At 45.6% G+C, this 18,225-nt stretch overlaps 2 protein-coding genes across 3 annotated transcripts; both read right to left on the bottom strand.

Moving 5' to 3' along the window:
* Positions 1-1,258: 1,258 nt before the first annotated feature.
* Positions 1,259-7,423, bottom strand: LOC146983752 (uncharacterized). Its single transcript, XM_085785190.1, has 2 exons — positions 6,585-7,423; positions 1,259-1,701 (listed from the first exon to the last, which is right to left on the bottom strand). The coding sequence occupies exons 1-2, from the start codon at positions 7,219-7,221 to the stop codon at positions 1,427-1,429; spliced, it is 912 nt and encodes a 303-aa protein (XP_085641316.1). The 5' UTR covers positions 7,222-7,423; the 3' UTR covers positions 1,259-1,426.
* A 3,445-nt stretch (positions 7,424-10,868) lies between these two features.
* Positions 10,869-17,854, bottom strand: hoxb8a (homeobox B8a). 2 transcript variants are annotated; one of them, XM_085785192.1, is made up of 2 exons: positions 16,816-17,854; positions 10,869-12,160 (listed from the first exon to the last, which is right to left on the bottom strand). In XM_085785192.1, the coding sequence occupies exons 1-2, from the start codon at positions 17,246-17,248 to the stop codon at positions 11,736-11,738; spliced, it is 858 nt and encodes a 285-aa protein (XP_085641318.1). In that variant the 5' UTR covers positions 17,249-17,854; the 3' UTR covers positions 10,869-11,735. The 2 variants fall into 2 exon arrangements, with proteins under 2 accessions (XP_085641318.1, XP_085641317.1); XM_085785191.1 differs by having other exon boundaries at positions 11,736-12,163; positions 16,816-17,377.
* Between the last annotated feature and the right edge of the window lie 371 nt (positions 17,855-18,225).

The raw sequence follows: 18,225 nt of genomic DNA, 5'->3' as shown, positions 1-18,225 counted from the left end.
ATATATATAGCAAGCAGCAGATTCACAGATAAAACCTTTTGCATCATTCTGAAGCCAGACTTTCTTCACACCATCGTTATTTCCTCCTCTGGTGTCTCTGAGCTGAAACATGGCGATTATGTTCTTACACTCTGATGTTAATGTTGTTGGTGGTTTCCTTGTCTGTCATCTGGAGGCAGCAAATGTCAACACTGATGACACATGCAAGTTAGTTCCTGTAGTTGAGTGTTTGTTAGGCTGCAGCTCCTCCACTGTAAACATCACTCATAAAAACAGCCTCAGTTGTGGCCTACTGCTGCTTTAAATACAAACCTCAGTCAAGCCAAGTTAGTGTTGGGCTCTGTTCCAGCTCAAACCAGTCGACTGTTTATCTGAGTTCAGCTATGATGAAATGACCAATGAGAACTCTTTCTTTATCTTATCACACACACAACTCCCAAGTATTTCAACTCACATTTTTTAATGTAACTTTAGGTATTCCACTCATCAGTTCAAGTGAAGTTTACTCATGTTTTAAGGCAGCAATTACAATTTCAAATGAAGAGGACTTTATTTTTTAAATTATATTTCTTCATTTCACATTTACATAAATTCATCTCATGTCTGTTCTCTACAGACTAAAACTGTAGAGAGTTTTTGACGCAAGAGCAAAGCACCCTGGGAGTTCTGTCAGTCATCATTTCAGCTCACATGACTTTGAATTAGAATCAATTTTGTTTAAATGTTGAAATTACTGTAACAGAAACTTACACGTTTACAAAAAGTTAAAGGGATAGTTCACCCAAAATTGAAATTCAACCCATTATCTACTCCCCCTCATGTGGACTAAGGGCTGGGAGAAGTTTCAGAGTCCTCCGTGGCTTCTCTGAGTTACAGGGGGTCTCGGCGTAGCAGTGCATGTCTATATAACGGTTGCAAATGGATACCAACTGTCTTCGTAACAAAAAGACACACCAAAAAACATCCAAATGGTCCCCAGTTCGTCAAATTTGGACGGACCAGGAAGAGGAGCTTCCGCTACAAACAAGCTTGAAATATAGACTTATTTAATTTTTTCGGGACAATTTCGCATTTCGGGGCTTCAATACAAGGCGGACATTACATACAAGCAGCATGGAGGTATTTGGATGTTTGTTGGTGTGTCTTTTAGTTACGAAGACAGTTGGTATCCATTTGCAACCGTTATATGGACATGCACTGCTACGCCGAGACCCCCTGTAACTCAGAGAAGCCACGGAGGACTCTGAAACTTCTCCCAGCCCTTAGTCCACATGAGGGGGAGGAGATAATGAGTGAAATTTCAATTTTGGGTGAACTATCCCTTTAATACAAATAAGGAGTTGCTTCCACTGAAATCCTGGTTGAATTTTTTAAAGTGATGACGTCATTTCAGAGTGAGGATGACACACACATGTTCAGTTCTTCATCAGTCATCCTCCTCTTCCTCTTCCTCCTCCTCCTCCTCCTCCTCCTGCTCCGTGGCCGTGGGGGAGCCGCAGCTCTCCGTGGCCTTCTTCTCCTTCTTCCACTTCATCCTCCGGTTCTGGAACCAGATCTTGATCTGCCGCTCCGTGAGGCAGAGCGCGTGCGCGACCTCTATCCGCCGCCGCCGCGTGAGGTACCGGTTGAAGTGGAACTCCTTCTCCAGCTCGAGCGTCTGGTGGCGCGTGTACGTCTGGCGGCCCCGCCTCCTGTCTGCACCTGCTCACACAACAACAACAACACACCTACCCAATCAGAATATATATATACACACACACACACACACACACACACACACACACACACACACACACACACACAGAGGCCTCCAAACATGGCGGCGGCTGTCTGCTCGGAAGCTGGATGTGAAAATATTCGCTGAGAATATTTACACATCAACATTTACAGTGGTGTTTTTTTTCTTTCTTTCTGTGTGATATGAAAAAATAAAATGGGATAAAAGCGTTTCCATAGTAATCTAGCATATCCAGGTGGAATTCATGTTCAGGTCACATAGTAGCTACAAAGAGCTGAACTTTGTGGTTTTAACAGCATGGATGAATTGTATTTGGTGAAACAACAAATATATTTCCACCATAGTTTTGTTTGGGGCTCAGATTAATTTATCAATATATTAAATATTTTGGTTGACTACTTCTGATCAGTCTCATGTTCCCACCAGGGGAAGAGAACAATGGATGAATCCACATCTGAATGTTGACAGATTATCTAAAGAGATATTGTTATGCAAGAGAAAGAAAAAAAACATTTCAATATTTGACATTCAAAATGTACATTTTACAGAATTTGGGTTTTTTTTCTTTAAATTTGAATTTGATCTATAAGTTTCAAAATTGTATAGAGCACAAATTATTTGACTAATTATTTTCTATTTTTTCTTTTCTTTTTCTCTGTTTTTTTTTTTTTTTTTTCCATTTTCTAGAATGAAAACTCTGACTTCTGGCACTAATTCAGGTTTTTTCATCAGAGTAGTTGTTGTGGCCTGATGAAATTCAATATTTTATAATATTAAACTCAAGTGTCAGAATATTAACAGAGCAGTGGAAGAAAAATAGTCAAACAACTGAAATAGCTACTAATTGAAAACTGCCACACGCTGAAATATTAGTTTCAATATCTTATTTAATAATTGCAGTGTGGATTGAATTTCACTTACAATTCAAAGCTGAAATCATTTATTTTAAATAGATGCACTTAAATGCAGCTTTATTTCCTCTGTAGCAGTATAACGTTTGAGTGAACAGACGAACACCTCCATGTTTTGCGTCACCTCTCTGAATGCTGAGCCGTCTGGGTCCACATGAGTGGCCACTTGTTGCCACCTCCTCTTCCTGGAGAAGCCGTTTGACTTGTGGCTGCATAAACACCATAAAGCTGTTGGTAAATGATGTGGTTAAAGTGTGGGCTTATAGCTGCCGTTCAATATACCAGAACCTCAGACTGGAACACCAGGACAAAGAGGCAGAGTCCTGACTTTCACTGCACACACCAGGCTGCTGCTGCTGCTGGTGTACAACAGACACAGCATTACTAATTAGATTTGAAGAAGAAAAAAAAAATCTATCGCTCTTTATGTCGAATGTGCTCGGGTCAGTGCTGAGTAAGAGCACAGATACGGAGCTGACCTCCAGTCTGCAGCAGGTCACACACTGCCTGAAGGTTAAAGAGAAACTGGGTCACAGTTTCACCACTCAGAGGTCGACTGTGGGCCACAGAAACATCTCCACTCACTTCCTCTGCACATTCCCCAGAAAACAAAACTCCCTGTGGAGTCTTGGATTTCTTGGGAGGCTGATGTTGAACTCTCTGACACATTTTTTCAAAAGTATTCTTTTTTTTTCTTCTTCTTTTAAAAAAAACAACCCAACGGTTGCAGCTTTCTATACCGGAGGGTGTGTAAAGTTGCGGGTCAGTAGAGTAACAAAGAGCAGTGGGGGCTTTGTGACCGTCGTCTGGACTTTAACAGCATTAGCTGGTATTTAGTGAGGGCTCATAAACATGTGATGGTGGATTTTCTCCCGGTGTCCTGTCAGTGGACGGGGGTCACGCTGCAGCTCATCTGTTGGACGACCTGAGTCTTCTCACGTCTGTGCATGGACATCTTCTTGGTCACATGCTGATCAAAGACAAAGTCCAGCGCAGTTTTCTTGATGCATTTCCTCCGGTCTGACATAAATGTCCTGCAGCCTCCTCTGTCTGTGCTCTGAGTGTATAAATGTGCTGCAGAGAGGAAAAATGGAATTGCATTGATTTGATATTGATTTTCAGGCCTGCTCCTGTAAAGTCTACAGGCTGTCTCTGCTGTAATTTGACACTGCAGATAAGACCTGTATTACACTCACTGCTGCACTGAGGCCTGCATGACCGGGGCGGAGACAGCTGAGGTCATGTCCTCTCTATTTTTTTTGTTGTTGTAAATTTGGGTTTTTGCCACCTGGGGTTTACACTCACCACCAAAACTCTCATTTTACACATGGTGGGTAATGTATACACAGATTCCAGTAGTTTGACACTCTGCATATAAACATCTGTCCAGAAACAAGTGAGCACAGAATGAAGCAGGATGTGAAATGTTGAGCGTTTCCTTTGGATGATATGAATTTACAGTGTTTTTATATTCTGTCATCCAATGAGCTGATTCAAAAATAACATTTTAGTCTTAAAGGTAATGTTTTACAAGTATAAGGATGTTTCTGCTCCATATCAGAAATGATCTAACACACAAAATAAGAGAATGTACCGTGATGCCAGTCTTCACATCTGGATACTGATAGTAGGCTGTGTTTGGTTTTCACACCCAGCCTTATAAGGATGCATCTAAATGTGTGTGTATGTGTGTTGGCTCTATGAATTCATTCATATACGATATTTAATTTCAATCCAGATTGTGACGGGACCACGTGATGACGTTCAGACCCACGCAGGAGTGAGAGTAGTGGTGGTGTCAGACCACACCCAGCTCAGATCACAGCTTCTCACCTGTCAAGTCTCGAGACTAAATAATCTGAGTATCGCGATGACACAATCTGACCACGGACTAGTAAACACCTGCCACAGTCCTCACACACACACACACACACACACACACACACACACACACACACACACACACACACACACAGTCAAAGACATAAAATGCATTCATGTAGCTATTTACATGCGCGCTCCCGTGAGCGCTCGGTCGCCTGCCTTAATAACATCCGGGACTTTACTTTTCCCTCCAATCATGTTCCGACCCACTGGACTGCGATGGGATCTAAATTAAAATCTCTAAATTCGCTACATGTTGGCTGGTTTGACACACACACACACACACACACACACACACACACACACACACACACACACACACACACACACACACACACACACACACACACACACACACACATACACACACACACACACATTGACAGAAAAAAAAATAATCGAAGTGCTGACAGAATGAAATATTTGGCTTTGCCTCCAGTGTTATATGTGTGTGTGTGTGTGTGTGTGTGTGTATTTTATTTATATATTTTCTTCTTTCTTCCTCTGTTTTCTCCTTTATTTCATGTTACTATGAATTATTAATAATGACTCAAATTCCTTTATTAGCCTGTGAGGCCCATTTCCAAAAGTACGTTCCCTCATGTCCCCGGCATGAACGTGATATATTGTAAAATATTTTACATATATTTCCTGTATTTTTTTTTTTTTATAATTACATTTTTCTAGTATTTAATCCGTCGCCCTCTCTGTCCTGGTCTATGACGCAGGCGCCACACATTTACATTTTATGACCCCAATCTACAAAAATACCATTATTATCACTTTATGATTTAATAATAACATGAATAATTGAAATCTTCACTTCATCCTTTTTGCAATACTTTTTAAGCACTCTCAAACAGGACCACACACGCGCGCGCGTAGACTATTTTGGTTAAATATCTGCTGCCTCCTCGTGAGCAGGAGCCTCGTGGCAGTGACGTGTGTTGACATGAGAGTTTTTCTGTAATAAGGGAAATAAAATCATTTCATTAAAAAAAACTGTCTGTTTATCTTTGCACACACTGTTTGCCAGAGACTTTTAGGATCTGATCAGAGCGCACGCGACTGTGGACACCCTCTCTTCACTGCACAAACACGCGCATCATATCATCCAATTTTGACGCACCAACATTCACTGTTTTAATGCAGGTATAAAATGCTCTTTGTGTGTGTGTGTGTGTGTGTGTGTGTGTGTGTGTGTGTGTGTGTGTGTGTGTGTGTGTGTGTGTGTGTTGCCTGTTGTGGTCCGAGGCCCCGCGTCCCATTCAGCGTCCCGTCCCGCTGCTGGCGCACAAAAGCCGCTTTTACAATCCGCAGAGAGGACAGCCATTCACAGATCAAACCCCGTCTGCTAATTTATAGTGTTGATAGTATTAGCGGATTGTGGAGACAGTACAATAGTACAATGAGCTTTCAGTGGGCCAGGAGAGAAAAACACAAAACACAAAACACAAAACACAAAACACAAAACACAAGGCTATCAGGACGGAGCGGCTGAACTCCGCTGATCAGACGCTGAATATGAAGGAGACGACTTTTTATTTTGCACTTTTCTAACGCTGTGGTAGCTATAATACAGCAGCCCCCCCCCCCCCCTGTCCAAGCCTTAAAACAATACCGCCTAATGAATATTCAGCAACTCCTAAATTAGCCTATGGTTTTATGGGGGTCGCCCCGCCATAAAAGATCTGCAAAGAGAGAGCGAGTGGGAGAGAGAGGCTGTAAAGAACAGTGACAGAGACACTGGGGCAGCAGCATAGTTCAGCCACCGGCAGTGGCCGCTGCGCAACGGGCCGACACTTTAAAGAGCGCTTACCGTAATTATTGGGTCGGGAAAATGCCCCCCCTCCCTCCCTACACTCTCTCTCCCCACCCTCCCCTTACACACACACAGGAACCTTTGCCCCCTTCTTGGCATACCCCCCACCCACATACACACACACACACACACACACACACACACACACACACACACCAATTTACCAACTTACCTGTTAGGCCTCACAAGGTCCCACACCTCCAAAACAACCACCACCACCAGTCCTTACCTGAGCTCCTCATCCAGGGGTAGATCTGCAGCCCCTCCTGGCTGGCCTGGGGCAGCTGCCTCCTCTGCATCCTGCAGGCCGGCGGCGGCTCAGGGACTCCGGCGGCCGTCGAGGAGTAGCAGGTCTGGGTCTGGCCTGGGACTGGGAGCCGCTCCTCCTCCGAGCCGCATCTCCGCAGCGGCGGCGGCGGCGGAGCGCCGTGAGCCGCTCCACCGCGCAGCAGCAGCTCCGCTCGGTTCAGAGGATGAGGAGGAGGAGGAGGAGGAGGAGGAGGAGGAGGACCCCCGCGGTTCCCGTTCAGTCCCGAAAGAGACAAACAGAACCATAAGGAAGTAGAGGAGTGGGGGAAGGAGGGGAGGGAGGAGGAAGAGGAGGAGGAGGAGGAGGAGGAGGAGGAGGAGGGTGACGAAGAAGAGGAAGGGGGAGGGAAAGGGAAAGGGAGTCTTCCGCTGCTTCTCCCATTGGAGACATGGTGGTGGTGATATCCGCTGTTGGAAACGAGGGCGCACGAAGGAGACGCGGCGGAGGAAGACGGGCTGGGAGAAGTTGAAGAGTCAGTGAGGAGCTGAGCGGAGCAGCTCGCGGCCGCTGGCTGGAATTTGGGAAACGGCGCATTGGAGAAGTGAAGCGAACTCATAATTTGGCGCTGTTGATTTGTAGACCTGGGGCGGTTTAATGTCGGCGGTGAATTATTGGCGGAGTATAACTGTCTAGAATTACACACACACACACAAAATCACCCCTCCCCACTCCACTCTCCTCCTCCTCCCTTCCATTACCCCGCGGACCACGTGACTGTGGGGATCATTCACGTGATGCCAGGACGCCCAATCACAGTGCGGGGTTCCCTCCAGATGCAGGATTATAATGGGAGGATTTAGCTGGAACACACGGGGAGTGATCGCTGCAGTACACACACGCACACACACACGCGCGCGCGCACACACAGGCCTATCTATACACGCGGCATACAAGGCAGTCCATATTATAGGATCAATACCCAGCAGCTCGGAACGTGTCCACTAATCACGGAGCGTGCGTAAAAGCTGGAAAACAAAACGGCTGAGGCTGCCAAAAAACACCCAGCATGCAGACTCCAGCCCCTCCACGCGGGCCCGGGCGGGTGGAGTGGAGTGGAGAGGCGGGTGAAGTTGTCCACTAAAGGCGGAAAACACCATTTAGATGCGATATCGATTGGACTTGAAACAAATGGCGCGTAAAGTTGCCGAGGAGACTAAAAGAGGAGATGGATCTCCCCGCACTTTGGACGTGTAAACCTGACTCATTGGAGAGCAAAACACATGCAAAAGAGCGCGGGATCACACAGCGGGGAGTGAAGTAGTGTGTAAGCCTGCCTAAATAAAGTGAAGTTCACAGGCTGCCGTCGCTGGCCGCTCAGACCGTGTAAACAGCATGAAAGCAGTCAAACGTGTCGTTCTGAAAATGCTTCTGCAATAAAAGCTCAGGGTGAAAGATTGCAGCAGCTGCGGCTACAAGAGGCGGCGCGCTGCTCTGATTCCACTAATAATCAAAACATGAAGAGTTACAGCTTCATTATTTTTTCCACCAGCCTTGAAGTATTCGAGCTTGAACGCAAACAAAACCAGACACTGGAGTGGGTGGGTGAGGATTGATGTCGGAGAGAAGAAACACATCCCAGAATCCATCACAAGTTCAGAGGAGAGGGACGAGAAACCTAAGTACCCTGTCTCTTCTCTCCCATATTATAGGCCTAGGCTGCATGGATGAACCTCCTCCCGAGCCCCTCCCCAAGCTCAGCTCGGCTCGGCTCGGCTCGGCTCTGATTAGCTGTGTTCCCTGACCCGCTCTCAGATCTGTAGATGTGTACCTGTGACTCTGACCTTTCCTCCGCCACGCTGCTCTGAGTCCGGCGGGATAAAGATCTCTGTGCTGGGTGTAATGGTTAACAGAGCAGAGAGGAGTTACAGGCTTGTGTGTGCATAAAAAAAATCCTATTTTTCTTTCTACCAGGAAGGATGTGGTACAGTTACAGGATTAGAAAGAGAGTGTTTGTTCTGTGTGAGGAACTGTGTGAGTTTCCCCCATGAACTCCACTTTACTGCTTTTCATATGAATGGTTTCTGATTGTATTTCATTTGAATCTATTGTAGCCACACAGGTAGAGGCCTGGCAGCGTTATACTTCAAACATTACAGCATGTGTTCATGTGGATTCCACTGCAGCCTTTGGCAGCAAACCACCACACACCAACTGTTATTAGAATAAATATGATCAATCATTAATAATAATTTGATGATGATGCTGTATGAAAGGTTTCATTATGTTTAAAATAAGATGATTAGATACAGATGAAGATTCCCTTCAGTGCAGGCTACTGGTAGCAGACCTGCATGTATCGTCATGGCTACAAAATCATGTGTTAAGGGTTATATAAGGGTCATGGTTAATAAAAGACATAGTGCTGACCATCAATTTGAACAGAAGACAAACACTGCTCTCTCTCACTTCTTTTGAAGTCTGATGTTTTGTCCACCCTGTCCTCCTCCCTACACCTCCATGTGAGCAGTTTGTCACTTCAATATAAACATGTGATTTTAGGGTGTTTGGTAAAAAGACTGAAGCTGTCTCATGTGACAGCTCGAGGACACTTAACAATTGGACTATAGGTCTGAAGAAGCTGCTCGTACAACCAACATGACCCGAGGCCTGTATCCAGATGTAGATGTAAGCCCCATATTAGTATTATCATTATGCTGTGATCAGATGATGCACAATCCTGAATCTAGCCTCGCCGTGACACCGTGTAGTAGTGTAGTGTGCATATTGTGTGTGTGTGTGGTGGGGTGGGGGGGCTAACACTAATCTTTTGCCCCAGGGCCCCCCATGGAGTTGAATCCAGCCCTGCACTTGTTAAACTTGAAGTGTCATTCCAGTAAATTCTTATATTCTTTTTGGGAGATATTGAGTCTCTGGTGCTTGATAAAGGTTTTACAGTGTGGTCATTAAAACAAACTATAAACCGTCAGTGGAACAGTTTGAACAATATAAAAATGACAGTTCACTTGTTCAAAGAAGCTCCGCTCATTTCAGAGAAACAGCGGTGTTACATCCTCCTGTCCACACAGGGAGCTCATCACAGTGTGAGGACATCAGGGTTGTCTCTGCTGTAGGTTTCACATGGTTTTTTTTTTTTTTGGTAGAAAGTTTATATTAATAACTGAAGGTGTGGAGTTTGAGGGTAAAGAACATTATAGGGGCAGAGGGGGTCTGATGACAGCTGCTGTGAAAGTGGGAGCTATAATGGGAAATGTGCGTTGATACACCACAGAGGAACGGACAGATGATACCCAACTGGAGGAGGCCTTAACACCCAGTTATAGTCATTAATCTGCTTTCAATGTGATTTTTGCAAAAGCATAAATATGAAGACTGGGCGAACTGTGAGAGAAGTTCTGCAACAGTTACGTTATCGTGGACTTTTATTTTATAAACCGCCCAAAAACCCACGCAGCGGGCCGTGCGTCACTGCGCTCCTCCCGCACTGACAGGTGCGCGTTTCTGTGCGTCTCTGCCTGTCTTCACTTGATGGAAAACTGGCTGCGTGTGCAGTCTGCAGCATGTGTGTGTATGTGTGTCTGTGAAGCTCTCAGTGCTGCACTTTGTAGCAACAATATGCTCAGTCAGACTGATTCCTAATTAACGCCTGGAAATGAAAACGCTTTGATCAAACTGGGGATTCCCGCTAAATAAGCCTGACCCGCGCGCTCAAGAGCAGATATATACATACATACATACATATATATATATATATGGATGTGTAAATGTGCATGCTCAGTGTGTTTGATCCCCCATATGGAAACAATCCGACCTCAAGTCGTCATCGTGATGATGATGGAAAGCAGTGTATACAGGCCGGTAATAATGTAAGTGGAGGTGGAGGACCAGGCCATAAATAAAGTGATGTTTGGATAGGATGTGGATTGTGTGTGTGTGTGTGGAGAGTGGGAGGGACTTCCGAGTCAGGGCTTAAATGTTTGGCCTGGTGAACTGAACTGTTTTATCAGTCTGGGTGCTGACAGAGAGGAGAGGAGGAGGAAACGAGGAAGGGGATAATTGGGTGGTGAGGAGAAGAGGTGAAGGAGGAAAAGAGGGGAAGATGGAAGACTTAGGGGCGAGAGAAAGGATTGAGAGTATGGATTAAAAAGAAGGGAAAGGAAAGGAGGCAACTTCTAGAACGGCTTTCTTCTTTCTACCCCAATAAAAGGCCTATTTCGTCTTTCTGTCTCTTCACATTAAATACAGAAAACCACAGTTTTTATCCTTTTTATTCTCGTTTTTATTTTTATGAATGTTCTCTTTTTTATCTGAACTGTGCGCATGCTTTTTTACCCAAAAAAGAGAAAAAAGATGACAACATAAAACAAAACACCATCAAAAAACCAACTAAAACGACAATTAGAGTGTGTAAAAAAGAGACCCGACCCACTAAAATGGCATAAATAGGCAGTTTCATGTTGTTGGAAATTTCATTAATTGCTACGTCATCGTCATCGTCATCATCAATCATTACCAGAACAACAACAACAACATATAAGTGAGAAGTACAGTAAAAAGTGCACCATCATCATTTTTTAACTTAAAAACTATACAGCTGCCAAAGATAAAATTGTTAATGATAAACTTCTAACAATATAGAAATGTTTCCACGATAATTGTTCCACAAAGAAATGAAGCTATCGTTTTTTTTCTTTTTTTTTTGTTCTTTTTTTGTCTGTTTTAAACACTAGAGTAGGCTAGACTATGTTTGTTTGACTTGGATTGACCCGCTCCCCTTCCCCCCGATTCAATTTGATCTTTTTTTAAAGTTCATGTTCCTGCTTCATTGCATCAATTTTTCGCGGTTTTTTCTTTTCCACAGTCAGCAGACAGAGACGCGAGGCCCCTTCACCTCAGTCCAGCACACCGGTCGCCATTTTGGAGACTCAAGTTTCTGTCCATGGATTGGATCGTGGAGACAGCGGGGCAGTCCAATGGCCTCAATTAAGACAACAACAAAAAACAACAGCCTCCCACCCCCCCTCACCCCCTCACCCCTTACTGTCCAGCATTTATAGGCTCCCCTTCTCGACCCCCCCCCCCCCCCTCATGAACTTTCCTCTCTCTCCTCCCCTACATTTGCTTGTGTGTTTTCTCGCAGCAATCCTCCCCGCTCCCCGGGGCCTGTGCTCCCGCCGTTCCCGCCACCGCCACCGCTACCGGGACCGAACCGCCCCCTCCTCCTCCTCCTCCTCCTCCTCCTCCACCTCCACCTTCTCCTCCACTTCCTCCATCCCGCAGTTCCTTTTCCCTCCGTTCCCTCTCCACCGCCTCCTGCTCGCTCTTGCTGCTGGGGAACTTGTCCTTGTTGTTCTCCTTCTTCCACTTCATCCTCCGGTTCTGGAACCAGATCTTCACCTGCCGCTCCGTCAGCGCCAGCGCGTGCGACACCTCGATGCGGCGTTTCCGGGTCAGGTACGGGTTGAACAGGAACTCCTTCTCCAGCTCCAGGGTCTGGTAGCGGCTGTAGGTCTGTCGGCCGCGCCTCCTGCCGGCAGCTACTGGGGGGGTGGGGGGTGGGAGAGGGGAGAAATGGTGGAGGGGGCTATTAGAGACAGATCTGCATTCTTACACCCTCACATGATCTATCTATCTATCTATCTATCTATCTATCTATCTATCTATCTATCTATCTATCTATCTATCTATCTATCTATCTATCTATCTATCTATTCAATTTCAATAAGCTTTATTGGCATGACTGTGATATACAATATTGCCAATTAAGCATTGGGGCAGCAATACAAATACAACAACAAATACATAGATGGTTAATTAATTAGTATCTATCTATCTATCTATCTATCTATCTATCTATCTATCTATCTATCTATCTATCTATCTATCTATCTAAACCTACATATACCTATAACATAAATACAATGATTATAAATATTATATTAATATGTTGCCTATACAGTCATTTCTAAATGTTATTAAATATAAACACTAGCCTATATAAATATTATATCCAGCCAAGTGTCCACACGAGCAGATAAAAACACGCGCGCACAGACACATGGACACACTTTTTATTTTTTTATTTTTACTATAGCTACTCTTCAGACGTCAGGAACTCAAACTGCACCATCAGCCGCTGCAGTCATTATGAAAACTCTTATATAACAAAGACAAATCTACTGAGCACTTACTGAAGTGCACATGAATATTTGATGCACATGAACAGATCGTAAACAGGTTTAAAAGAGAAAAATGATCCCGCACAGAAAACAAAGAAGACCAGAACACAGCTGAACTGACTGGCTTCCAATGACGGACACTGCACTTTTAATTATAGGAGCATAGTGCAAATACTGAAAATTAAATATAGAGATATCATGTTAGTGAAACTGTACACCGACACACTATAACTAAATTAAAAGCAATAAATACTAATAAACACAGATATGAGATTTTTCACACAACCATGAAAAGAAAATATACTTGACTTTTTTCTTTTCTTTTTTTTTTAAATAAACAACTTGTGAAATGTCATTTACCCGCATGTTTAAAGCCGGAGAGCACGAACACGCCTGCATCATAATATGGCATCAAACTGGCGATATAATTCCACCTGCTAACAACAGCCCGGCTCTCCAGTCTGGACGTCAGCCCCGTTTAAAATACTGTATAAACACATTTTAAAGTCACTAAATTTATGTGACGTGTAAAATCAACAGTGCTGCACTAAACTAGACGTTATCTCGGTATTAAGAGGGAGAATAAAAGTCAGACTCCCGACAGTTCATGCGTACACGGAACATTTGTGTAAAATGATGGTGTTTCTGTTGAGGTATTGGTTCCCTCTCTGTGATTATTGATTATTGATTGTGCATAATTGACAAGTTTATGGTTGACACCACTAACACAACCTCTCTATCTCTGTCTGTGTCTCCATAGTTAAGGTTCAGGATTAAATATAGCAGAGCGCAGTGACTCTGATGGAGCCATGATCGCGTATATTCTCTGCACATCTCCCACACTATATCACGTCATAAAGCCTTCAGGTAAACGGTAAAATAAAATATATCTATATGTCTGCATCTATTATATATCTACCTCCAAGTGAAGTTTAAAACGCTGTCACTCTCTCGGTCTCATTGGGGCTCCTCGTGGTGTCCGTCTTTGGGCACAGAGCTGCTATTTATGTTAAAAGCAGCCAGAAAGAAGAAGACAAGGGAGTCTTTATGGAAATGCATGAACTTGTAAGTGATGTAAATGTCTTGTATGTGTTATCTGTCACAAGGCTGGCGCCGTGATTTCGTGCTGCAGAGACATAGAGGGAAGTGGGCGCCACATTCACTCCTGTCACCAGCCATGAATTAAGGGAAATGGGAAACACTTTCCTGGATAAAATAACAGCACGGCCGCTTTGATCCGAAGGTTTTTTGTTTTTTTTTTGACTGGAGCGACATGCACGGGGAATTTAACCCCCAACCCTGGCTGGTTCACACCCGCCATACACAGCTGCACTGTGTATTATAGATCAAACCGTTTTGGAGAGATATCTCCCCTTCATTTGTGTCCTATATTCTGTTGTGACGTGCAGCTCTACCTGAATGACCACACGCTGTTTTATTGTTTGGGGGGGGGGGGGGGGGGACGACACAAGCAGCGGGATTATGAAACATTTTTAAAACCTATTGCAGATGAAACCTTTACGGAGCCAATTAAAGACGCCCTAAACTAACGCATGGCACTTGGCAGTTGACATTTTGGAAGAGGGAGAGATACTGAACAACAGATGCCATTGAGAGCCGAGGAAAAAGACACTAATATCATTACGGACACACACACACACACACACATACATACACACACTCATTCTTCGTCCTAATCAGATTTTTTATTCTTATTCTTTTTCATTTTAAGGTCATACGGGAGAAAATCATTGATCAATATTCCTAACCTCAGCGGTGAAAGTCGTAAAACGGCTCATATTCACCGGTTCAGAGTCAAACTCGGATATTAAACCTTAAAGCTCAGGGGCTCGAGAGGATTTCCAAACATATTCTGTGAACAGAGCCCCCCCCCCCCCCAAACCCCTCTACCCCACCCCAGTACTGAGGTTAGGACATAAAATAGTGTGGCGGTGTGGGAACAGGCATGGGGCTCCTCTTTATAATACAAATTATGAAATGTGCCCCCTCATTAAAGGGAAATTTCCGAGGTAAACGTGATAACCACCCGCCACTGTAGCTCCATCCTCCCGTTTCACCCATAAAAGCTCGCCCGCCTTTTTCTGCTATTATAAGTAATAAATCCTGACACTGAGAAAGGACAATATCCCATCGAACCGTGCAGGGGCTGTAACCCCCCCTCCCCAGTGCGCACAAAGCATTCCTGGACCGTACAGCGGCGCACAGTTTTGCGGTGCTTTCCTGTTTTGACTCCACTTTTCTGATCTGAGGTGGCTGAACCCGGGTCAAACCCAACTTTACTGTCTGAAAACTGTTAATCAATGGACGAATCAGTGTCATCTTGGGTAATAAAGAGCAAAAAAAAAACTGCTTAATAAGTCGTTTTCAGTCTCTTCCCGTGCGTGAGTGTGGCCGGTCAAAGCCGTGACACGCACAGTGAAGCTGAGAGGGAGGAATCTGCACGAACAGTGGCTTTAAAGAGGTGAATCATAACAATTTACAGAGCAGACAACACAGTAGCAAAGCTTCAATATGCACAAGTCAACACACAGCTGGAGGACAGAGAGCAGGAGGCGCAGCAGGAGGGGGCTCATGTCTTCTTAAAACCCTGGCTAAATAGTGAATTATCTGCTATAAACACAGTTAGCTTAGCAGGTGTGTGAAGGTGCTGGTGGTGGCCGCACACCTGATTCCATCTTTATTTATTTCATTTTCCCCCCTATGTTATGATGATAATAAAGAGGCCACAAAAGTCCAGAAGCAGTTCTGTAGAGCCACTTCAAAATAGAGAGAAATAAAAAAAATACAGCCGGGAACATAAGCACAGCAATAAACTCTCTCTCTCTGCCTCTCTCTCTCTCTCTCTCTCACTCACACACACACACACACACACACACACACACAAACACACGCGCACGCACACACAACAGCACAACACAAGAAATATGGGCTCAAACAAAATAGGCTACTATACATGTCAATCCATTCACTGCCCCCCATCCTCTCTCTCTCTCTCTCTCTCTAACACAGAAATGCCCCCCCCTCCCTCCCCGCATAATCAGTTTTATTGTGGGATTGCTCAAAGCCATCAATTATAAGCCCCGCTTATAACGCAAATAATTTTTAAAACCCACAATCTTTTTCCTGCGCTCTGCTGTGATTTATGACGTGATCGGCTGAAACCAATCGGGCCTGATCCATATTCACAGGCTGCGTGTCACGCAGGACACAAAGGCAAAGAAAAAAAAAAAGAGCGTCTGTGTGAAGCTGAGCTCTGATAATGACGGATCAGACAGAGGCCCGAGAGTTGAGAGCTGCACACACACACACACGCGCTGTGAAGGTCCAGATATCTTCTCCTCTCCACTATGTTGTCTATCTCTCTCTCTACACACACACACACACACACACACACAAATGCACTGGCTGCTTCATTTAACCCTATGTGGGTCTGACCACCGTGTAGCCGAACAGTGCCGGAGACCACAGGCAAGTCGTAAAAAAGGCAGAAACAGTAAAAGTTGAAGCCGAGTCAAAGCTGCGTGTCTAAATGTAGCTGATGCATCCAGCAGCTCGTCCACCATCTGCTCTGAGCGGCTCTCCCTCCCAGCCGGTGGAGGTGCTTCTGCCCAGCATCCCCCTGTCTCTCCTCTCACTACAGCTACTATATGACCGGGGCAATTAAACCTTAAAAGTCATTCACAAGTTTTGCTGCCTGCCAATAAAACCATAAACGCGCTTTTGTGGCTCCACTCTGAGCGCAGGAAGCTCTGAATTGCCCTCTTTAAATAGTTGCTTTTAAAACCACTTTCAACTTTCTCCCTGTGTTTCCCTGCTCTCCATTCCCTGTCTGTGCTCCTGACGTGGACACACACTCACCTCCTGGGAGACAACACACAGCCCGGGGTTTGTTTTAAACAAGGCAAAAGGATTTTAAAAAAGAAGAGGAAGAAAAACAAAGAAAAGAAAAGAAGAGGGTTGTGGTGGTTCGGTCTCGCTCTCCGCTCCCTCACCTTGCGGCCTCATCCAGGGGAACAGCTGGGTGGGTGACGGGCTCTGCTCGGTTCCCTCCGCGTCCTCGGCGCCGAGCCCCGGCGCGCCGCCCAGCTTACAGTCGCTGTACTGGACCAGGTCCGCGTCCTGGGCCCCGAACAGCGTCTGCCGCTGCAAGGCGTCGTATCCGTAGAAGTTGCCCGGCTCGCCGTGGCATGTGACCGCGCAGGGGCTCTGCTGGTACGGGTTGCTGGGCAGCGTGGAGGCGCTGTGGTGGTAGAAGTCCTGAATCTGCGGGGCGTGCTGGAAGGTGGCCCCGGAGCCCGGGCCGTAGACCACCGTGGGCCGGCTGCCCGCCAGGTCCTGCGCGAACCCGCACTCGTAGTAGTTGGGACGTAACGAGTCCCCGCTTTTATATTTAGAGAAGAGCGAGTTGACGAAGTATGAGCTCATCTTTGTGTTGCTGTTTGTTGTTGTTTCAGTTTGTGTTCGGACGAGGCGACCGGCGGCTCGCGGTGTCTTGTCTCTTTTTCTGCTTCTGTCGTGCGGTGTGAGGCAACGGAACACACACACTCACACACACACACACACACACGGACACGGACACACACACGGACACGGAGGGAGGGAGGCTGGTCTGCCGCCGGTGTTGTGGTGTTTTCCCTCCTCACGGCCGCGGCGGAGGAGCCGCTGGCGCTCAGAGTAACGGTAACGGTAACAGTAACGGTAACGGCAGCCAGCCACAACCACCACCACCACCACTACAACAACAACAACAACAACAACTACTACAATCACACAGATTCCATAAAATGTCCAGCGAAGGAGAAAAAGAAGAGGAAGGAGAGGAAGAAGAAGGAAGAGGAGAAGTAGAGGAGGAAGGGCTCGTGCGCATCACAATTCCGGTGTTCGCGCGGTAAGCGGGAGCCCTGTCGCGCTCTCAAACGGCTTTTCCGTGATTTACTCCTCTGCAAATGAGTTGTTTCATATTTTTTCTCCCTCTCTCTCTTTCTCTCTCTCTCTCTCTCTACCGCGCGCGCTCTCTCTTCCCTTCTCTCTCTCTCTCTCTCTCTCTCTGGCTTTCTCTGGCGCGCGCTCTCCCCCTCTCTTTCTCTATTTCTCTCTCTCTCCTCCTCGCCCTCGTGTGTGTGTGACTCGGTTTCAGGGATAATTTGCATCTATTATCAGCTCTTCGTCCCATTGGCTTTTCCAGGCACATAGACAAACGCGCACGGGAGCGCGCGCACGCACACACACATGAAGTCTATAACACTTTTTTTTTTTTTTTTTTTTTGCAGCTTCACCCGCACGCGCCTGTATAAACCGAGATGATATTCTCCCGGTGTATGCTGGGAGAGCTCCACGCGCCTCTAATAACGCAATAGAAGTGAAGAATGGAAGAAGAAGACTAGAAAGAGGGGATGAAAGAG

Source organism: Trachurus japonicus, chromosome 8, assembly GCF_045865225.1.
Source record: "Trachurus japonicus isolate A0001 chromosome 8, Traja_1.0".
Taxonomy (NCBI): Eukaryota; Metazoa; Chordata; class Actinopteri; order Carangiformes; family Carangidae; genus Trachurus; species Trachurus japonicus.
This window is presented reverse-complemented; position numbering and strand designations above follow the sequence as displayed.